Genomic DNA, 23,626 nt, shown 5'->3' on the forward strand with positions numbered 1-23,626 from the left:
TGGAAGGGCACCGAACGCCACCTTCTGCACTTTCCTGTTATATGACTCAAAAAAAACGCTTTGACAGAATTCCACTTCACCACAACTGAAGTACAGTGTTTACGTATAGAAAGAATATTTATGCCGTAATATAGGGATTAGCTCAATCTTCATGCGCATCTATCTCTGGTGGGGCACGAATAGCAAAGAGTAGCCTGCAAATATACCATATAGAACGAATATTTTGGACCTATGATACAGTTTATTACTTTTACTGAAATCACAGAATCAAATGTGTTAAGATTACAACTGGTAAATTATACATATGTAGTAGTTTACAAAACAAAATATTGGCCTTCAATGTGTCGTAGTACAGTGTAGACCTTGTACAATTCAGTTCAAATGAATTTGTATTTTGCTTAACATTATTTATAATGTAAACGGGCTGACATAGTAGTGCTCTAAAGATGTTAGCTCTTCCATTGGACATGTATTAGGATGAAAAAAAGTTTTGTGACACATCTTGTTTTTTTCAAAGGGTACTGGAACTTCAGCCAAATTAAAGCACAAAGCGACACTTCCCAGGATATACTGACACCAATAGACTGTATAAAGAGGCACATGAAATAATCTAAACTAAACCAAATGCGTGCTTTCCTGTTAGTCTTCCCTAGAGTACCTCTCTTGTTTTATCTTACCTGATATTAGGCAGATGACCTGGGAATATAAATCAAATGGATTTATTGCTAAACAGGAGTATACACTGTCTTCAACGTACTTGAATTCAGTATATTATTTCCTCTATCTGATGGGATTTTAACAATTTATATGTGCTTGACTGACAGTGAGTATATTTTGTACAATAAACTATCTGAAAATTTCACAGTTCATATGATAAATTGTGTAAACCAGTTCCTATAAGTTCAAAGACAAACTATGCTGTCACTTAAAGTGGTATAAGTCTGAGGCAGCTCCTGCAAAGGCAAATGATGTAATGAAGTTACTCTGAATTTACATAAGTATACCTAAAACCAGTTTAACTCTTTTGCCCTGTGAGTGGGAGTAATGGAGACCCAAATACTCATTTGTGTATATACATATATCTATACACATGCACACACAAAACCCAGGCATTTGCATTTAGCCACAGTAAAGTTCTACATGTGCCCATACGTATTTCAAATGGACTATGCAAGGTTAATGTATGTGGAAATGGTTTTAGTGTCCTTACAGTGACTGTGAGCATCTGCAGACAATTTTCAGGGCAAATAACATTGTGAGTTTTGTTTTTGGACAGCATCAAAATGCTTGGTATAGTGTGTCTGAAGAGAAGATCTTACACCACTCACCTGGAACGCTAAGAGTATGTTTGGGGTGTTCCAAATTTTGTGTTTGGAACACCCCACTATCACTGAAAACTTGCACTTGTAATAATGTCTTGTAAACCCCAAAGCTACATTTTGTGGAGCCAGTGAGGACCTATTAATTTATCTTACGTTAAGAGTCTTTACTGGTACACATGACAAATCAGGAATACCTGAATGTACAACCTTATTCAGAACAAGTATGTTGAAGTGGCTCCACTATACAAGCTAGTGCCAGTGTACCCACAATAGAAAAACCTCTTTAAAATGATACAAACGACAAGTGTGAATGCAATGATGTGTTCTGGCAACTCTATAAAAACCAGTCACTTAATTAAAAAAAGACCAACCCCCTTCAAACTAGCAACTTTTTTTTTTTTGGAAAACTGCAGCCCATACTCAGAGAATCTGACTTTGGCTCTTGCTATAGGCTCCATCTTTCTCAGTGACAAAGAACAGCATGGTATGCATCAGAATGAGGAGGAACACTCACCTAAACATATTGCTGAAAACCCACAATTATTAATGTTCCATCCTGACAAATCCACTTTAAAGCCTGCCCTATAGATCATCAAAGCCAAGACATATAGTCATTCCCTGGGATTTTGGAGTGGGTCTTAAGTGAAGAAGTGTCACCCTCTGGCCATCACAGATTCATCTAAAGCCTTGTAGCTGTCTCTGGGTCTTTGGTAGTGCCTGCATGGCAGCAGACACCGGGCAGAGGGCCTGAGCTGGAATTTAACTGGTGTGAATGTGGGCACTGATTAGCAAGATAACTTTCAACAGTTTGAAATAGATTGCAGTCTGTAGTACTGCTCTTACAGTGAAGTGGCTACAGAAATAATTTGTTTTGTTAAATAGACTGTAGAAAAGCTGTAGGTTTGCCTACATTTTTTCCCTGACACTGGACCCAACACAAGCTCTCTTGAGTTCAGCAGTAGTTGGACTGGATGAAAAGTGGAAGCAAACATACTGTTATTTTTAAGGAAACACTGGGAACACATGTTTTGCTGGCTTTTCTGCATCTAACTGTGCCTGATGTGATGCAAAGAGCTGGAATACAATGAAGTTAAACATTACAAATCCTTCCAAATTGGGCTTTTGACTTTTTATAGCCATATATACATATTTATATATGTATACAAATAGTGAAAAGACCAGAAAAGTAGCTTTTTTAATGGTTCAGTCCTCATAATCCGAATCATACATTGTTTCAGCTATATTTTTAAACAGGCACACATGAGTTTCTCTGTAGTGTTTTCACTTAAACATAAGAAGCATGAGAGAAGACTCACCTGCCACCCTGACAACTCAGATAAACTTTATTCACATATAGAGGATTATCATTGATTAGAAGCCTGAACTTGCTCCCGTTGAGCACCAGCTTTGGTGGTAAATCAGTGAGGCACACAGCATGAATTACATCTGCCTATGTGAAGCAAGTCTGTTGTCTGACTTCTTTAGGAGCTGGTATGGGTTTTTCTCTTGACTTGCTAGTTGAGTGAAGTGTAACAAGGAGCTTTGAGCTTGAGGTGCACAAAATTACAAATCTACAACTTCTCTAAGAAAAAGATGGTAGCAGAAAAAGAATATACATCTATACTGTGTGCACACATGTATACACATATACTCCTGTTCCATGCAGAAAACTTTCTAAATAAAAACATACAAAAAATACCCAGTGCCATATATTATGTAAACTCACAAGGCGTACTTTCAACACAAATTTGAAGCATAAATTAAAAGAGAGCAAGAAAGAGAGAGACAGAGACAATAGCAAAACATTTTAAATATAGAATTTGCACAATTGGTATTTTTGTTAAATAAGAATAAATAAATTCATTACATCCATTCACATACCAGTTGTAAAAACAATAAATTATTTTATTTTTTTCAGTGCTGTGTTGCTTTTTTTTTTTTTTTTAAACATTTATGATTAATTCACAAGATTATTCCCTCTCCCCCTTGTGATAAAACTGTTTCCACAGGAGGGCAGCTAAAATTAATTTCTTGTATACACCTTGTCAAACCAAAGATGATAGGCCTTTTCCTAATGAGAATCTCTTATTTGAAAAGCAGATGCTCTAAAACCCACTAATGCTTAGCGGTCCAATTCCACCTAAGGGCACTGGAGACATGTTCCAAAGAGTCAGCAGTGAATTTAACACTGAGGATCATTTCTTTCTATGCAAAAAACATTAGTCTGGGTTTCAGTACTCTAGATGCATTCTATATTTGGCAACACTTGGTAGTAATGTAAACAATGACATAACAGTGTGAGTGACAAAGAATTTAGCTGAGAACAGAACCTGAAATAACAAAGTCACGTACATACCTTGCACCTATTTTCCAATCATCAGTTATATGAGACAGCTATGACTGACAAAAGCAAGGTTTGGAATTGGAGTCTGATTAAAAAGAATAGCTAAAAATCGAGGGCTAACTAAAGCAGGCTGACCTGGCTTATCTTACACTTTTAGGCTTGCTTCCTTGGTCTGCCTCCTTTGTCCTCTCACCACAGAAAGGCAACTGCTTTTTGCTCAAGTTAATTTGCTTCATTACTAGGCTGGTGAAAAGGGAAAAGTCACTATAGTGGTTTGCTCTCATACTTACCTATTTTTTTGTAAATAAACCCTTTCTATGAAAATATACCCTTGATCTAAGGAAGCCTTAAATTTATACCCGCGTCTGGTATTGCTCTTCTGGAGCCTGAATAGCATCCAAAAGCTTTACTCATCCTGTTGACTATCAAATAAATTATTACTATGATGCAAACACAAATACTTGCACATTTTGTCTCTTGCACATTATGATAAAACACAGGAAAAACAAATGCCACTTAATACTGCAGCTGTACGCCGAGACAAATGTTAAGTCTATGCCGAGACACGTGCAGTGTCCTTATTTTTCCTCTAATGATGGTTTCTATTATAAGCTTTTTTGAGAGGTTCTAGAATACATGTAATGCAGATATAAAAATTAGATTACTGGAAAGGAAAATAAGACACTTCAAAGGGAGCTTCCATTAATAGACAGAGAAGGCATAAATCTTAATCCTTCCATATCTCTGCAAATATCTCTGCAGAGCCTCCATCTCAGTTCTTAGGGTGGGATCAGAGCTTAAGTGGGGAATTTTCCTCAAGATCCACTGTTTTGCATAGGACTACTCCTAAAAAGAAGGCCAAAGCACTTCTGAAAGCTGAAGATGACTAGTAGCATTCGTTGGTAATTCATTTTGACAGAGGAAGAAGCCCTGCCCCTATTACTGTTTATTTAGAACAGGGTACAAAAATAAATGCTTCTCCAGGTTTCACACTTGTAGATGTGGCAACGGTGTTTCGAAATCATCACATGCTTTCTAAGAGTTCATAAAAACATGCCGCTGTTACAAAAACATGTTTGTGTCAGCCTGAGTCAGACCTGCCCTTCTTGCTACAGAGGCCAATATTTTATCTACTGATTTCATGATTGGGATTTTCAGAAGACCCTGGGGTATTTCAGTGCTCAAGTACCCATGACTTACAGCTGTAAGGCTTGCCTGACAATCCTCCTGCAGTCTCATAGTCTCCTGTGAGTATGATCAAAGAAATAAAAGATGGAATTCTATTTTCATCAGCATATTCGAGCCACTTCTCTTGGTACCATTATTCTAGGGCTTAATTCAAAGCTTGCTGATAGAAAAGCAAGTTAATTTTAGCAGGGTTGCTATGGGGCCTCCCAATGCTACCTACATAAGGTGAAATGCCCATCCTCAGTCACAGAACTACCAGACAATAACGGAATTCAGAAGTTGCTGCCAATGAAAACTGTTACCTGCTACTGCCTGTACTGTGGAAACAGTTTTATTGATATTAGGCAAGTCCTCCACATCCTGATGTGGTTTGACTTCCTAGTGACCCCTTTTGCTCTCAAATGTGGTAGATATACAAAACATGAATGCCTTCTGTAGCTTTTAAAAAACCCCAAACACACACAAAACAATCAAAAAGACAAATAGTTACAAACTTTTGCTGGTAAGATGAATACCAGAGTTAGACATGATGGACAAAACAGTGATAAAATATTAACTGCTTGCTGTGTTTTTTCTGACCTTTATAGCCTCTTAAAAAGATGTAGGTATATTACACATTGTTAGATTCAAGGTGGAAGCCATAGTGAAAATAACAGAGAAAGCAGTTGAACACAGCCTCAGAATATCTGAGTTAGAAGACACTTGATTATTTTACCTGTAATTTTTGGTTCTCTAACTAGTTTCTACAAAATACAGTATGCCTTTTTTTATGGAAAGAAGAAACCAGCAGCTATTGTTCATTGACAACAAGGACCCCAAGCAGTGACACAGCCAGAATAAGTGCAAGGTGTACAAGCAAAGTGTACACAAATCCCCCCTAGCAGCCAAATCCTCTTCCTCTGTGTGTCTGACATACACATGGGGAGGAGTTGCTGATGGTGCTGGTATTGGAGCAATGCACATGTGGGGATCCCTGGTCTGCAAGCTGCTGCAGTGCTCCTTCCAAGAATTTGTTGGTGGAAACACAGTATTTGTCATAGAATAATGATCTGCTTCCAGGAAATTCCTAGCATGAAGATGTGTTTCCTTTTGTCAAAACCAAAAGGTATAACTTTTTAAAACCAGTAGCAAGCTCTTAATTTTCCAGTAAAACATCTGCAACCCTTTCTGAAGAATGGATCAAGTCCTCAAGGACTGCAGATATACTTTGGTCAATTACTTTGCTTATTGTCTTTTGATCTTTTAATAGAACCAAGTGATATAAAGTGACATACCAAATGAAAGATATTTACAAAACAGTATAAAATAAGCTACTGTTGTATCATGGGTACATGTGACATTTTCTAAGGATATACTGTATTAGAGGTAGGTGAAAAAGGGGAGATGATTCTGTAACCTTCAAATATCCCAGGATCCTCCATTCACTAGTTTTTCTTCTTTTGCATTATTTTATTTTGGATTTTTGCAGACTCAGAGGGCTTGTAACAACTTTGATACTTAGGTTTTTGACATATTAAGATAACCCTACTATTATTTAAAGCAGTGCACATCTTCATTTGGTCCAAATAGGCAGATTCTGCCCATAATTTGAGACTGTATGTGAGTACATTGAAGCCTTTGCTTCTCTCTGTCTGGGCAGACCTAATACCAATATGTCAACAGTGGCTTAATCAAACCTCCTGTAAAGAAGATCACAACCACAGGTTAACACTTTTTCAACAAGCACTGTTTAAATGCTGATGGTCTCTGGGAGAGAAGACATCCCTTAGCTAATTTTCCATGCCCATCTTTGCACTGGACAGTCCTGGTGTGCCATCCTGTGTCACATGTTCGAGAACAAGAAAGCCACGGCCCCGTAACCCAGCGGGGTTGCATGAGCTGTGGAGGTACTTTGCTGCTGCTGCTGCTGCCACTGCTGGTGACAGAGTTAGTCATTTGCCCTTGCTTCTTTGGCACGAAGAAACTATAACGGACATCCACGTGTTGAGTTGGATCAGTCGCAAGTATCTGCACGATAAGAATCTCTTTTGTTGCAGAGTGTCCCATTGTGTGCAAGAAATCATCTTTGTGACTCCAGCCACTGTAGTTCATGACAGTCCCATTGATGTCAATGATTGTTTCTGAAGTGGAGATCATGTACTTTCCATTGACAAGGTACTCACCATTTTTCTTTTTCAGGGCCAGGTAGGCAGTGAACCTGCTCTGGTCCTTAGCTTTGAACTGCCGAACTTTGATGTGGGTTGCCCCTTCCGGGATTTTCACTACATCTGTGTAGCCCTTGCTGAATAAGGGGGAAAAAAAGAGTATTCAGTAGCTATCATGAAATAAGCCTCAAGTCTTACTGCAACACCTAATTAAGTCACTGGCATGACACATCTTTCTTCATTTTAGTTCATGTCCTGAACCCATCTGGCCTGAGGATCATCTAAGATTAATTTAACCAGGTTCCACTGTTTGTCTATTGTATTGCTCTTTATGTCCTTGAGGAAATTTCTACTGCACTTATTTCAAATTGCTTAATCTTTAGCTTTAGCAACAATTTTACTTGAGTCAGATACAAGAGAAATGAAAAATAACAGATAGCTTATATACTTCAGCAAAGGGAGGGAGATATGAAATACGATGCATGCTTTGCCTGCCAAGGAAAAGATAATGAGATATGCATTGGTTACAGCTGTTTCTTGCTGTCTTAGCTATAATGATGATTAAGGAAAGTATGAGCAGAGTAACAGCTGGGTAGAGGTACCTTGGGAACTTTTAAAAATAATCTTGATCAGCAAGAAAAAATTTGTTTACTTTGAAATGCATAAAGCCAAAGACTAATTGTCACGTGTCTAATAGGAGGTGCACCCAAATGGTTCGTTTGTACCATCACAGAGTTCTCTCTGTTGCTGCTCATGGAGAATCTTAATTCAGATTTGCAAAAAGATACTTAACTCTTCTACCAAAAGTGACAAGCAATCAAAACCATCAAATGTTCTGGAACTTAACACTATCTCAAGTATATTATTTAACTTTACTGCTATATGGAAAAAATCTAAAGACTACACATAGCCATACGCTGCTGGGTGGACTTTGGAGACATGTATTATCATTTCTAAACCTGTGACAAAACCATTTTGCAAGTATTTAAAATCTGAAAAGTTTAGTGCTGAAACTTATAAGAAGAAAGTAATGATAAAGTATACTAAAATGATACAAAAGTGAAGGGGTCTTCTTTAGGAATGTTAAAAGAACAGACTGCTAATTTTGAGAATTTTTGGCTGCACAACTAAAGACTGCATAGATTAAATGCTTGTGCTATTCCCCTGCTATTTCCAGCAGTTATGGGACAACAACTAAAACTCCATTGATTTAGCACCTCCATACAGCTGAAGGAATACGGTGTAAAAAAAAAAGGCTGGGGGTACTCCAGTCTACAGCCTTGTGCTAATATTTTTGCATAACAGTTGCCAAGATAACTGTTAAAACATATAGTAAAGTTACAAAATCATTTGTTCAAAAACTAAAAGCAATGATGTAGAATTCAAGTAATCTGCACAAAGAACTGTAACACTCCATGTGCACAAAGAAGCACATACAGCTTTAATTATCACTTTCCCAACTTCTGTCAATTTGGCTTGACAACCTTTTAAAAAAAGTCCTTAGGAAGCAGTTTTCCAAAAGATTATGTTTTGATTGCTTTAAAAGAAAAAAAGTATAAATGTTGCTATGACAATTGTCTGCAATGGGAAATACTAGTTTCCCCTTGCACATTTAATATTTTCTCTGTACACTGAATGTACAGATTGCTATAGTTTGGTTTATAATAGACAGCAGTCCAGGAACTGCTACTTTTCAGTGGAGAAAAGATAATTTTACTACAGCTACTGCCCTTTCATATGTAAAAACAGTTTACAGACAATCAAGATTTCACTATTGTAATGAGGGTTTTATTTTAAAGAGTTTCATTTTAAAGTCACTTGCTCAGAAAATCACAGAATCACAGAATGATTTGGGTTGGAAGGGACTTTGAAGACCACCCAGCTCCAATGTCCCTACCATATGCAGGGACACCTTCCACTGGGCCAGGCTCAAAAGCCCCATCCAGCCTGGTCTTCCATAATTGCATAAGGGAATTGTCTCAAACAGTATTTCCAGCAAAAACTAAACCCCTGTCATTTCAAATTTCAGTCAAGATCAAGTTAGAACACACTTGACACTTACAGGTTGACTACTGCTTTCTAAGCGGGGCAACTTCTTTAATGCATTGAGGTTGAATGAATATTTTACTCTCTGACCACTCTCATTTTAGTTAAAGGCATGATTTGAGGAGTAAGATGGTAATTTCATAGAAATAATTATAATATAATTCTGCCAGGTATATCTATGCTACAAATCTGGGCTCACTGAAATTCATGGAGTCCATTTAACATTTTTGCTGGAGCTTGGATTCCAGCACGAGGATCATTACTAAATCCCATGAAGTATATTTCACACTGTCTTCTTCATTTACACATCCCAGACATTTCTAGATTTATAAAATGGAAAAGATTTGGCTTATGTAATTACAAATTTGGATGGAAACTTATTCTTTTTGGCAGAGGTGTTTTGGCATTCTTAGGTGAGTAATCATTGGTTTACCAGGAGGAAGGTTAGGTATGTTTATTTTTAGATTAAATTGACTCTCAAAGCCATTTTTGATAGTTATTAATCAGTATGTCAAAATGTATAGAAATAAAAAGCAATTTCTGGAGTCAGATTCCAACTTTCCATAGCTTTTGATATGCTATGTAAGATTTTGGAAGATATAAACCAAAATCAAGTTTATGAACATTATACAAGACTTTACACTAATGCAGTCACAGATGCTGAGTAGAAATTGTCAAGTACAAGTTTCTAAGAGTAGATCACTACAGCAGTCCTTTGAGACCTTGGAATCTATATAAATGATAATTAAAAATCCTCATTTTTCTATGCATCTTAAGACCTGAAGAGAGAGGGAAACAAGAGTTCAGAGAGAAAGCAGACTTCCTTGATATTGGTATCTCAGTACAGAGCTTCCTGCTGCCCTCAATGTGGTCATGGAAAACCATGGGGGGAGTTCCTTTTCTTTTACTTGTATTAAGCTTTCTTACAGTTAAAAGCTAAACTCTGACAGGACAGTGTTTTATGGATAACTGCTATAAATATTTTGACTTAAAAAGAAGCCTATCTGGAGACTGACATCCCAATGGGCATGAAGGGATATAGCAAATACCATGCTTGAGCCTGCTTGCTTCTGGCATTTAGTCTAGTCATCTAAGCTCCATATATACTCAGCAGTGTGAAAAGGTATTTTTAGGGTATAATTCCTCTCAGCTTCTCAGCAATTAAGGAATAGGTGTGCCCTAATGTTGTCTGCTCCTCTCCACTAGCTATACAAGGCATCTGTGTCATTAAATCAGGCAGGATATTCTCATTGTCATTCAAAGTTAGAGGAGATAAAACACATTCTCAGCATGTAACTTGATAACCCAGCATCATATGGGAAACACAGAATTTCAAAGATACCCAGATTATTCTGACCCCAACTTCCTGATTCACTCCTCTCTTCCCTTTCCTCTCTCCTCTAGAAACCACAAGCCATTTAATGCAGTGAGATTATCATGCCTTATTCCACGCAAACTTCCTAGTAATGGGGTGCTCACCTCTATCACTGGCACTTTGTGTCAGAAATGAACTGGGTGCTGTGTTTTGCCAGGGGATTATTTGCCACTTTCAGGGTAATGTTAAGATACCACCTGTAAATATCTGGAAAGTGCAATAAAGCACAGGGAAGGTACTTTTTTTGCTTACTCTTCATATGAAAGTAAATTGCATTTAGAGACAGAAAGAAATACATAGCAGAGTTACTGTTTGTGCAACAAAATACATTTACTAACACTCAAGATCAATACCTCTTTTTGGTAAAGCTTCCCATGATTTTTGTGCAGCTGGAATTGTCTCCTCCACACACACCACATTTGTCATACTGGAGCTTTGAACCGATGATGCCATCGCAACCAGTTCGGATGCATTTTCCACGGACACAGATTGAATTACTGTACGGTCGACATTCAGTACCATCAGTTACCTAGGCAATCAAATGACAGTTAGTTAAAACTACTATGGAAAAGATTTGCTTTTGTGAATCTGGCTGGCAAAATCCAGTTACTTATTTCTGTCACCTACTCAGAACAGAGTGCCCACCCTGACAGTCCAGATTGAGTTTCTCTAACATCCCCAGCACAAAAGCAGACAAAATTTAGGAAAGGGCTGAAAGCAATGACATACAACTCCACTGTAAGATGCTAATATGACCTTGGCTTTCATGATGATCTCACAGCTTATTAATAATAACAATAACAGTACTTACAGATAGCCTTGCATTTGGGCTATCTACATCTAAATGTTACTGTCATAATATTTAGAGGCAGAAAACTGTAAGTGTGGGAGACATTTCAGTTCAAAATAACAAACTGACCACAAGTTCACATCTACATTAATTGGGTAATTATTCTATACTAATTGGCTCTGTAGAGTTACTTTGAACTCTCTTAACATAATTCAGGGTAAAACTTACTGTTTTCCTATTAGTACTCTTTCTCCCCCAGAAGATCCCATAATGACAGATGACTCTCCAGGCAGAAACCTCTTTTCCACTACTGAAAACAAACTACTGCAGAGCACACAAAGAGGCCATATTTTTCATGTATCCACATACTAAGAAGTGGAAAAACTTACATCATTTTAGACGCCAGTTCTGGTCCTAATATATAACCAGTGGATCAAACCATTACATCTAATCACACAGTTATATCTTTGAATCATATGATTAAGTTCTTTCCCCTTGTTGTAGGGAAAGATTTTTAAGATACAGGATACTTCTAAAATGGAGCATGAAATCATGACTGGAGATGCCATTACCTTCTGAGAAAATACCACATAATATCCAGTTCCCTTGGCTCGGCAGGTGAGCTTGCAAACGTCTCCGGGAAGTACTCCAGCATACTTGGGGACCCATTCAACAAATGTCTTGACTCCCTTTGCATCAGACTGATAGCCATTCCTTGCTTCACACTGCTCTTGTCGAAAAGATTTAGCTGTAGAATTATTCACATCATTAGTGACTCTTTCAGACTGCATTGCAAATATCATTATGCCCATCTATTATTCCAATTTCATTTTCACATGATTTTTCAGTTACATCACTTCATCTCTTTACTTAGAGCTGGTCTTCAAATTCTTCAACTGTTTTAGCTTGGAAATCTTCCCATGACTTAATAAGCATTAAAGAACTAAAGTTTTCATTACAGTTCATTTTCCAGGACTGAACTCCTTTCACTCAAGTGTCCTTTCTGTATGGCGTCAGGGTGGGGATGGGGGAAGAATTACAGCATTGTATTAATGATGAATGTGTTGCCTTGGTAAATATATTTTGGAGAAACTACAATGGACCTTTGTCGTTTCCTTTCGCAGTAGACATTCAACATTTACTATCTATGAGCACAGAAGCTGGGGCATGAAGACACTTTGGCACTAAGGCACTTACCATTTGCTGGGCAGGGTGTGACGTTGCAGGAGCGGTAGATGGCCCTCTTGCCAGTGCAGTACCGGCCGTTGTTTCTAGGAGCTGGGTTATTGCAGTGACGATAAGCAAACTGAACTCCTCCGCCACAGGTACGAGAGCACTGTCCCCAAGGTCCCCAGGACCCCCAGTTACCATGGCTTGAAGCCTGAAACATATGGAACAGTGGGAGGTAAGGATATCATCCAAGTGTGAATAAAGGTGCTACATCTCAAAGTCACTGCTAATGTTTCCTGAATTGAAGGCAATCCCTTGGTGATTTTAATCAGACTAAAGACATCTTAGGAGCCTTCTTTCTCCTAGCAGAGCAAATTTCTGTCTTTTAGCTGCACACTGATGACATCTCATTTGGCACTATACATGCAAATGCAAAACTAGGTTTTGCTCTGCACAGTCACCTTCAGCCTGTTTCATGGAAGACACACATGTACCAGAAATAGCACGCAGTCTCATGTGCTGCTCTCTTATTTTTTGCTCTTCCTATCAGTAGGGCCCCTTAGACTATCTCCAAAGGATTCCGCTTGTAGAATGTGTTCATAAGGCTAATCTATGATTAATTAAATGCAATTATTGGGATGTGTAGGTATTACTCTGAATTACTGGCAAGAGATGGAGTTGTCAAATATTGTTTGCAACTCTGCTAAAATTGACTACCTAGAACGAATATTGCAACACCAGGTAGAAGTATATAATTCCATAAAAAAGGATATTGTAAGGGCTATATCTTGATATGAATAACTCTCATAGTTTGCAAATATCTTCATAAATCTCTAGAAGTCCATACCTCTTCTATGTGTATAACAGAAGGTGCAGTGTTACTGTCTACCCTGTAAATTGTGCACCTATCAGTTCTCATGAGCCTCGGGACTCTTCAGATGTATAAAGTTAACAGAACTCTGTCACTGGAGGTACAAACTTTTCCGCTCCAGAAATTATATTCTGAGTGAATGTCATCCACCTTTCTCTTCACTAGTTTAGGGCCCTGAGGCCTTTCAGATAAGGACTGTAAATTGAATTTATAGATTTAATTTATCTTACAGTCTGTTGCCAAGAAGGCAGGAAGCTAAGAATAGGTCCTTGACAATCTTTCTGTATGTCCTGAGACTTGACTTACTGAATGGGCAGATCCTCTACACTGAAGGGATTCACCCAGTTTTCCAGGAATGAAGGCTTTCAGACTTCTAGAAGAAAACATGCAGTGTTTTTCCTATGTTTCTCACCAATAACACTCCAATTACATGCAAAAAAAATAAGGCAGCTTTCGATCTGACTTCCATAAAGTCCTTTTCACTCCCACAAAAATCAGCGCCTTTGAGGATTATGCCTTCTAAAATTCCCTAGGGTCACATCTGGTAACTTACTGAGTAGTATTTCTTCTTGGTTTTGTCAACACATTTTCCCTGTAGGCAGATCCTCCCTTTTCCACATGGTGTTCCCTCCACAGCAGGCAGCTTCTTGGTCAGACAAACCATCTGACCTTGGCGCACAACTGCACACCAGAGGCGAGAGCAGACATCCATACCGGGACACACTGTGTATTCAGGTCCAAACGCCAGTTTGCACTGACGAATGGCATCGTATGTTTGTCCCGGCAGCTCCTCAGGGCCCACAATGTGCTTTCTTGGTTGGTCCAGCAAACAGTTACCTAAAAGAGCAAACCAACCTATCATTATTCATTTCCTAGTCATGCTATTGCAACTGTGGTGTCATCCAGCAGCACACCAGGTGTCAGGCTGCCTATTTCCAGTCTGAAGGTGTAAATGAGAATTACTCAGGTTCCATTGGCTTTTCATTCTGTTTTTTTTTTTTTTATTTGAGTTGACTCTGAACACATTCCCTGCTATTTATCTGTTTGTGATTTAAAGAATGATCAAGACTCAGGGCAAAGTAAGTAAAGTTGTAATTTGAATTTTGAGACAGAAAGTTAGAAATAGTAAAGCTTCTAAAGGGACGTCAGAAAAAATCACAAAAAAATAGACCTGTAGACAATGGCCAATGAGGTACTAGACAGTTTAAAAAAAATCAAAGCAAAGCAAACTAATGAAAGGCAAAGCAAAGGAAAAAGGAGAGGAGGACGGGAGGAAAGAGAAAGGGAAAGGAAAGGGAAAGGGAAAGGAAAGGAAAGGAAAGGAAAGGAAAGGAAAGGAAAGGAAAGGAAAGGAAAGGAAAGGAAAGGAAAGGAAAGGAAAGGAAAGGAAAGGAAAGGAAAGGAAAGGAAAGGAAAGGAAAGGAAAGGAAAGGAAAGGAAGACTTCAATGGATCAAAGGAAAAATATAAGCTGCATATCGAAACTAATGTTGGTGGTAAATCTGGACTGGGCTGTTCTTGTAACAAACGGTACTTTACTGCTTCTGTGATTAGGTTGAAGAAGACCATCCATTTTATACAAGAATATGTAAATAAGAGAAAAAAGAAGAAAAAAATAGCATAAACAAAGAATTGTATACTTGTTTTGAGGTATTGCAGAGGTCAAGGTTTGTCTGGCACACTCTAAAAATAAGAATTTACATTTGTGTTCTAGAGGATCACTGATAGATTTTTATTGTAGCTTTTTTTTCTTTTCTATTGAAAAGCTCACTTGTTGACATGCAGAACTATTTATTCAGTGTAACCTCTTTTACACTTCATGAAAGGGATGTGTGGTTTGGACAAGCTTCACTTATCCTTGGCCAAAATGACTTACCACAATTTACCTCACTTTGGAACCTACACCAGTATTTTTCAGTTAGATCAAGGGTGAAAAAAAGGCCATAACCCCCTCAGTATTTACAGGAAAAGGAATAGAATATCAAGCTATGTAAGTGAATTTAAACAAATCAAATATCCCACTTCTCAATGGCTTGTTTTTTTCCCCTCTAGAATACACTGCAGTTGTTCTTTTTCAGCTCTAAAGACTAAGGCCAATTAGCCAAATCAGCCAAAGATTCTTCCTACATCAACACTCACTACCAAAAAACTCTCTGTCCTGTTAAACCTGTTTAATCTGTCCTTTGCTGACTGCGATTTACCCTAACCTTACCTTTAATTTGGATTATGATGATTTTTTAATGCATACAAGGTGTGCCAATGCTAACTGATAAGCTGAGTGCCATGAGATTATTAAAAGTACCCTAGCGTTCAAAGTATGTTGTAGTGCAAGTATTAGAGACATAGTGAGGAGTGAGGAAACACAGATTTTATTTCTGGAGTTTCTAAAAAGGACATAATTGGCAAAAGTTGCTGTCAAAAATACACTTTGTGAAAGTAAGCAACAGTGGAAGTCCTACTTCATGTATCTTGTGATGAGGAAGGAAGCTAGTACAGTGTTACAGAAAACACTAGGATGTACCATTCAGTAGTATGCACTACTATTGTATATATACTGCAGTTTGTCAAATTCCCAACTGGAACTGTTGTTCAGTATTTTGAAACATTGTAATAACACCTAATTTCACCATGACAACGCTGCTGCCCATCACTGAGGTCTACCACAACTGACAGGACTACACATATAAGTTTAGAGAAGAAACAAAAAAAGAGTCATATCCATATACATACTTGATCTGTCAATTGTTTTAGTTAACAGCCATTTGAATACCTTTCACATGTGAATAACAAACAGAACATAGGGGAATGAGATCCAAACTTCTCCTTAACCAACCAATACCACTCCGAGGAAACATGCAATTTCTACCAAGCCAGGTGTTCCAGCTGAACTCACATGATAAATTCAAAACTGAAGATAACAATGGTCCTTAAGGATTCCCCACAGGGAAAAAAACCCTGCCAAACAGGTCTTTACATTTATAGATTACAGATAGAAGCAGTGTCTATGTTTATACAGTTTGCAACGAAGTGCAGGTGTTTTTACCACCAACTCATCCAACCTCCTACTTGTAATGGTAAGAAAACACAAAGTTAAGACGTTGGAGAATGGTTTACCCTGCACCCGCTGCTTAAGAGGGCAGAAAGGGCTTCAATTCACCATGTTAGATTGCAACATACAGAACACGTATAGACTACTATTCCCATTTTTTGTCCTGAGTATGAAAGAACATCTGTGTGCCCTGCAATTGAGCAACATTGTTGGCTGATGACAGTGTTAATTAAGCCATCTCATTATCTCTCCTCAATGTTATGTGTAATGTATCTTGGGGGAAAAAAAAAGGCAGCCTAAGATCTGTGCAAAGCAGATAACCAGGATATAAATTAATTAAAATAGAAATAGTCCTTGCACAGAGGTTGCACAGAGCACTGAGCACTCTGAATAAACACAATAAATCACAACAATTGTACCACAGCACAGTGGTCAGCATGACAATAAAGGCAATTAGTACCTCAGGAGAGGACTGGCTAAAAGCAGATGGAAATAAATGTCACTGTCTTCTGGACACTAACTGAGCCTTTTCTGCTTAAATGTCAAACTGCTGTCTGGGATCATCTCATGAGTGTAAAACAAATGGTGATATCATGACAACAATGTTTATAGTTCTCAAAGTCAGCCTTGGGAGACAGGGAATCAGGCACCTTGATTATCCCCAGACCTCCTGGTTGACCTTGAACTACACATTTATATTGGGATTTATTTAGCTGACTTTAACTGTATGTAATGCTGGTGTGTGCAACTCAGCCAGCTGTCAGATGTTTCACTAGTCAGGCAAACTAGTTGATGGTGTAATTCAGCACCACTAATGCAGCTGATGAGATCAGTCAAACCACTGATGCCACTGATCATATCCCTCTGCACTAGGGTGGGAACTTACATACCCAGTTTAGGAGTAGCTATATACACAGTAAATACTTTCTATGAGTCCACTCCCCAACATTCCAAATTTAGAAACATCAGTACTTGATAAAGTGATGTTAAAGAATTTGAGAGTCAAGAATATTTTCTGCTACAGCAGTACACAGTGAAAAATCTATCTGGGAAACTTAAAGCTTTGATAAGACATTGACTGTTCTTTTGTAATAGAATACTCCTCAAAGATCCAAACTTCTGGACTTCATCCACATTTCAGTATGTTTACCCATAAGGAGAAGAAGATAAAGCACTTTGTTTATTTCCTCACACAAATTTTGTCATGCCCTGTTTGTCACGAAACACAATTCAAAAGATCATGCCAATTCAGACCAAAAGGCCAGCGAACTGCTTACACTGCCTACCAAAGAATGGGAGTCTCCTCTTGTTCAGGATTTCCCACATAAGGTTCCTGTGACTATGCAAAATTCCCTCACAAACATCCTAAAAGAAAGCCTGGTATCCTTTTGTTGCAACTGCTTTTTTCTGCCTTCCTTATCTACACTGTGCCTGCAGTACTGCTCAAAATTACACCTGAACGGTTAAGGCTTTTTTTCCTCTGTCTAGCAGCACTTGAGAGAGATAGGATTTTCTTCTTTCTCTAAGACTGCAGGTGAGCTCCTTCTTGAAAACAAAAAGGGAAGGAAAACACTGCAACTGTATGACAGTACAGCTAAGGAAAAAGATGAGCAACCCAAAAAGCAGAGACCTTGCTTATTCTGAAGGAAACATGTAAATACAGCACATTTGCAGTGTTTTTTATCAGGCCAAAGCAGTCTGAAAGGCAGCGTCATGCTCTGCTAGGATCCTGTGGTTTCTGGTACGCTCAGAGTACACTACAACTGTGAATTATGGAGCTATGGCTCATTCATTGGCTGGAAGAAGAAAATAAAACCAGAAATTCCCTTCCTAAAATAACACATCTTTTCAGCACAATAATTTGAAGAAACTGGAATTTAAATCACTGAGTTCCATTTTTACTTCACAGATAGTGTTTGTATTCTGTTAAGACAAATCTTTGATTTAAAATAATACTTGAAATATTATAAACTTCAACAGAAAAGGAAGACTATTAATTGGAAAAGGTCCCTGAAGGCTTGATTCATCAAGTGAAGAGATTCCCTGACTGTTGTATACTTGAAATCACACCAATTGCATCAGTAATAAAATTAATTCTCAGAGGACTATGGACCTCTATTTGACAAGAGGTTCTATGAATTATGTCATCATATCGATAACTCTTTCAGACTACATGCCCGAGTGAAAACTACTCATGAGTATTAGAAAGGGCAATGTACCCTAACCCATCCGTTAAGAGACTGACAGATCCTAAGCCCTTTACATGCAGCAAAGAATATGTGACTTTGTGAAGTGTCAGCAGCTGAGGACTGCCCAACTTCTTGTACAGGAGGGAGTCAGCACTTGTGATGAACAAGGACGCCATAATGCAGCTTTGAAGGATGTGAAGCTCCTATCTACTTTTACTGAAAAAACTGGCAGAGACATGTAGGACTGATTGTTACAGTCCCCCCTACCCTCCCTTCACACTGGGGCTGGGTCCAGCTCATGGACAAGGGTCCAAACTAAAAGCATCCACCCAGCTACAAACAAGCCAAAGGTGAGGTGGTGGTAAAAATGCTCTCTGTTTTCTTGTTTGTTGGAGAAAGTAACTAGTTGGATGCATGGCAAAGAGAAGAATCAGGTCACATAAAAAGCAAAAAAATGAGAACAACCTTTCTGCTCACCTGCAGCAGGAGGGGAACAGAAGAGGAAATGCAGTTCAGAGTTCTTTGTGCTAAGAGGGCATTCATGGATGGCAAGGGAGGTCCCTTTTTTTCACCCCAGTGAACTGAGCTGTACCTCAGTAACTAACCTCAAAGAAAGGAAAGTTCTCTTCACATGTGAAAACTGACTTGGTAATATAAGTCAATGCCAAAGCAATACGGACCATAAACCAGGACAGTACAGATTAATGGACCCAATAAAATTGTGAGAAAAAATTAAGTCATTCTCTAATAGAGGAAAATGGGAGAAAATATTTCAGAGAGCACTGAAATTAGGCAACAAAATGCTTAAAAGCAAGAAAACTTTTACATTCAACAGACATACCATACTTTTTATCCATAAGTATTTTGGTTACTATAACAACTTGATCCATTCACTCAATTATGTCATTTTTATGTCAGCATTTTGGAATTTGAATGGTTTGTTTAAGAACTGCAGTTGCTTTGGGAGCACAATGAAGACTTTAAAAATCATTAAAAAGTGAAGATTATGCTTTTTATTACTACCTTTGGAAAATGAAAATTTTGCACTTACTCTCCGAAAGGTAAATGACATATTTAACAAATATTAGTTACATGACTTGGAAGTTAAGCTCCTGGAGCAGACGTAATCTTTTACCATATACAGCACAGAGGAGTCTTAATTCTTGCTTACAGCCCTTCTACATAAACATAATAAATACAATGGCATTGTAAACGTAATAAATGTCCTTAATAGCAACAAGAACACATATACTCTGCTAGTATCTGTAGTCTAATACTAAGTAGACCACATCCCCCAATTTAATTTCTGTGAGGAAAAAGCTTGTATCCTCTGTCTAAAATACTCTCTGAGCTCATATCTGCGGCATCTGGGATGACAAAACTAATTTCATACTTTTAAAAAAACCTCTCCATGTTCCAAACCAAATTATTGCCAATACACATTCCATCAACTCTTTCTTTTCTCTTGCATTTGAAACAAGCAAAGGAAGTGTGAGACTCTGCCAGCCTTTTAGACCTTTGCCTTATTTTGCAAGTGCTTTGAAGACACTCCTGAGGATGAGCAAGGAATGAACAAGCTGGTATAAAATGTTCTCATTAAAAAAAAATAAAGAACACAATAAAAAATAACACGTAGCTGACACATGGTGTGATAATACATACCGTGACCATCATCAAAAAACTCTGTTATAGTTGCTGAAGTGCATTTGGACCAGGGTTTTGAGGCATCGATGCTAGTCAGAATAGAGGACATCAGACGCTTATCTTCCATGGAGCCAAAGTTCTCCTCACAAAATTTGGAGTCATCATGGGAAAGCCCAAGCAAGTGCCCTGCAGAAATGAAACAAATAAATAAAATGATATGACTGTTGAGAGCTTTTTAACAAACAATGGGCATGTGAGCGATCCAGGACTCTTGCCATTGTTTAGAGTTTGTAGTAAGGATTAACGGCCTAGTTCACAGATTACTTCAGAGCAAAGTTGTGGCCACGTATGCGGAAGTTCTGCAGGAGGGAAACAGCTCTTGGATGCTGAAGAAGGGGCCAATCAGCTACTGTTGCTCCTGGATGCTGAAGAAGGAACCAATCAGATGCCTTTGCATTATGTGTAGAAACCAATCATTAAAAAAATTAAGCTTAAATTAAAAATTAAGTTAAATTAAAATTAAGTTAAATTAAAAATTAAATTAAAGCTTAAGCGCGGGACCAAGCTTGGAAGCTATAAAAGGCAGCGCTCTGAAGTGAATAAACGTCAGTTTCTGATTACATTAATCAGCGTGCTGTCCGTTGGTCTTCCACAATATGACTATCCCTAAAAGAGTTTACCAGCTGGAGCTCACAGACAAGGTCAAGTGAACTGTATAATTAATTCTCAAATTCTGAGCAGCTACCCAAAGCAGGTCACTTGAAACTAATACTTCACTAGAAAGATGCTCTGCATCTGTATAAAAAGGTGCTATAGCATCTTTCTAAAGGGACAAAAATGTTAATATTTATGGAGCAACTAAACAAACTGTATGTAAACTGTTGAAGTAAACTCCTTGCTGAAGTCTGAGTACGCTCTACAATACATCAGTCTGAATAATTATTTCAAATTGTCTCTTCCATGTAGAGTCTTGTTTTGTAAGAAGGTGCTTTCTAGTACTGCCTAGGTTAGGTTTTTAGTTTTGATGGGTTTTATTTTTAAATGCATATGGTATTTGGTATTTATACTCCAGAACACAAAACAATTTACATGCAAAGCAGCACATGATAGAACATGCAAAACCCCTTAACACTCAGGGGAGTTCAGACCAGTGCTAGATCAGCTTTTCTAAGTGTGACTGCAACTAATCAGTGATCTCCCTCTTCTCTAGTCTCTGTGTGACAATAGATGGCAGGCAACACACCGTTCCCTCTCTAAAAATCAGGCTTAACTTTAATTTCTATGCTCACACTGCATTATTTCACAGCCAAGTTACTATCCAAGAGGTAGAAGACTGAGTGGGAACCAAAGCTGCAGGGAGCTCAAGCCTGAACTTAACACTCACAGTCTTCAGCCCAGGCCAGGAGATGATTAATAAGACATCCAGGGCTAAACTAAAAGTGCTTTAATAATAATGACAAAGACCACCCATCAAAGCCACTACCGAGAAATAAATCTGATGCCCTCAAATAGCAGCTGAAGTGATGCATTATCCTGCAGTAACTAAAAGCCTTCTACTTTTTATCGGCTCCATGTTTTTTTATAACTGCTGTAGACTAGCCATAATGTGACACAAACAGAGACACGGATGGCAGGACATCATATTCTGATATCCATAGTAACAGGCATGACAATAGTAATAATAATATTATCTACAATACCGGCTGAGAAAGAAGAAAAACAGCCAATTTTACCTATTTGCCTTACATAAACTTGCTGTTTTGTTTTTTTCACATGCTTCGGGGGAGCAGCCAAGAGGAAAGAGATGGAGGCAGCACTCACTGCTGAGCAGTATTTGGGATTAGGAAAGCAGCTATCTGACCAGAAGTCTGTGAGAAAAGCCAAGGTATCATCTGGCAGCCTTACTCACATGCTGGGTTCCTGACCTAATGATGGAGTTACTGGAAAAGTGACAAGAGGACACTGATCTATCAGTGATGACAGAACAGCCAGTCTGTTCTCTGCAGCTATTGCCTCCCCACTGGAGGTGAGGTGGGAACGAAAATGAAGGCGACATTTACCTTTTTTTCCTCTCTTCCCCTAACGTGCACACATTTACCAAATTCATTCAAATACAGCTACTATTTGAATAAAAAGCCCTGTAGTATTAAAAATGCTAGTAAGAATTTATTCAAGGAACCTGGGTTAACAATGATAAGAGTCACTACTCCCTTCCCTGTTACTTCTGTTGCTGATTGCTATTGCAATCAAGTACACTGATGTTTTGAGATTTGAGCTTATTTTTTTCTGATGGGTAAAAAACCTTTCCTTTGGCAATACTTACAATATGCGGGACACATAATGCTATTTCTATTCTGCACTGAGGCATGGGTGAGTATCAGTAGGTACACGTAAAGTTTCAATCTGATATAGCACTGTATAAATACTTGCTCTGAAGAGACGACACCTTTGTTTTATTAAAATCAAATGCTAGTGTTGAGCAAAAAATATGATTTCAAACAGATGCATTTCTCTGACAGAATAACCAAATAATCAGTACATCACTGCTAAGCTACAGAGCAAATTCTTTGGAAGTGTCACAGGCTAAACCTTTAATGAATCAGCAGCTACTGTGCCAATGAGGACTACCTCTGACTTTGCCAAAGTCCCAGACACCAACAACGTGCGTTGTCAGGAAATGCAAGATGATGTTATTTTTGGCTGCTCTTCTATATAGTGTTATCGGTACGTTTGTATTTATGGTAATGCACTAAATGGCATCAGGTCACACCTCACATCTGACAACTATGAGCAGAGCTGACAGGTTAATGAACCTCAACACATGCTTAGTAGTAATATAACTAGAACCATTTTCTGCTGACATTAGGTAACTCCTTGTAGCATATTTCACCAGTGTTCTGTTAACTTAAGCAGACATTTACTAGAGACGGCTTTAGGCCTATCCTCTAGCTTTTGTCGACAGACCCCGCAATACACGGCACAGCTTGTCATTTAAATCAGGACCACACACACACTGCTTCGCAGAGCTGGTCAGGAGTTTGAGCCAGCTTCTTCTATTTTACCTGAATCCATGCACTTGAATATGCATATACTACCAATCAATTAAACACACAAATATTTGCAAATAAATAGACCAGCAATCAAGAAAACACTATGTTTTTTAGACCTAAGCCCTGCTATAGCCGTCTTCTCTAACTTGTGTGCTTAAAGGTTGCAGAGAGAATGATTTTGTATTTAATGCCCCAAGAGTGCTCATAGTTGTAAAAGTTACTTCACTGAAGCATGCTTGTGAAATAAGGTAATGAGGTTCTGTCAGCTGAAAAGTAGTTTCATTCCTAAGTCATTGGACTCTGTACTAAACAGCTCTGGGTGAATAAGAAAAGTTGGAGAAGTGTTCTAAAACGTTCTGCTGAGTAACACCACATGGCACACAATGAATGTTCAGTGTAGGGTATGAATAATAGTTGGGTGCAAACCACCAAGTTGAGAACTTAA

The 23,626-nt window shown here is 38.3% G+C and overlaps 1 protein-coding gene across 1 annotated transcript in view; it reads right to left on the bottom strand.

Moving 5' to 3' along the window:
- Positions 1 to 221: 221 nt before the first annotated feature.
- Positions 222 to 23,626, bottom strand: part of ADAMTS5 (ADAM metallopeptidase with thrombospondin type 1 motif 5) — a 48,336-nt gene continuing 24,931 nt past the window's right edge. Inside the window, exons 3-8 of the mRNA XM_065676764.1 lie at positions 20,150 to 20,317; positions 13,804 to 14,087; positions 12,407 to 12,590; positions 11,782 to 11,957; positions 10,773 to 10,948; positions 222 to 7,135 (exon numbers count right to left, since the gene is read on the bottom strand). Coding sequence (XP_065532836.1) covers positions 6,559 to 7,135; positions 10,773 to 10,948; positions 11,782 to 11,957; positions 12,407 to 12,590; positions 13,804 to 14,087; positions 20,150 to 20,317 — 1,565 coding nt within the window. The 3' untranslated portion in view covers positions 222 to 6,558. The remainder of the gene's footprint in view (positions 7,136 to 10,772; positions 10,949 to 11,781; positions 11,958 to 12,406; positions 12,591 to 13,803; positions 14,088 to 20,149; positions 20,318 to 23,626) is intronic.

Source organism: Lathamus discolor, chromosome 4 (assembly GCF_037157495.1).
Source record: "Lathamus discolor isolate bLatDis1 chromosome 4, bLatDis1.hap1, whole genome shotgun sequence".
NCBI lineage: Eukaryota > Metazoa > Chordata > Aves > Psittaciformes > Psittacidae > Lathamus > Lathamus discolor.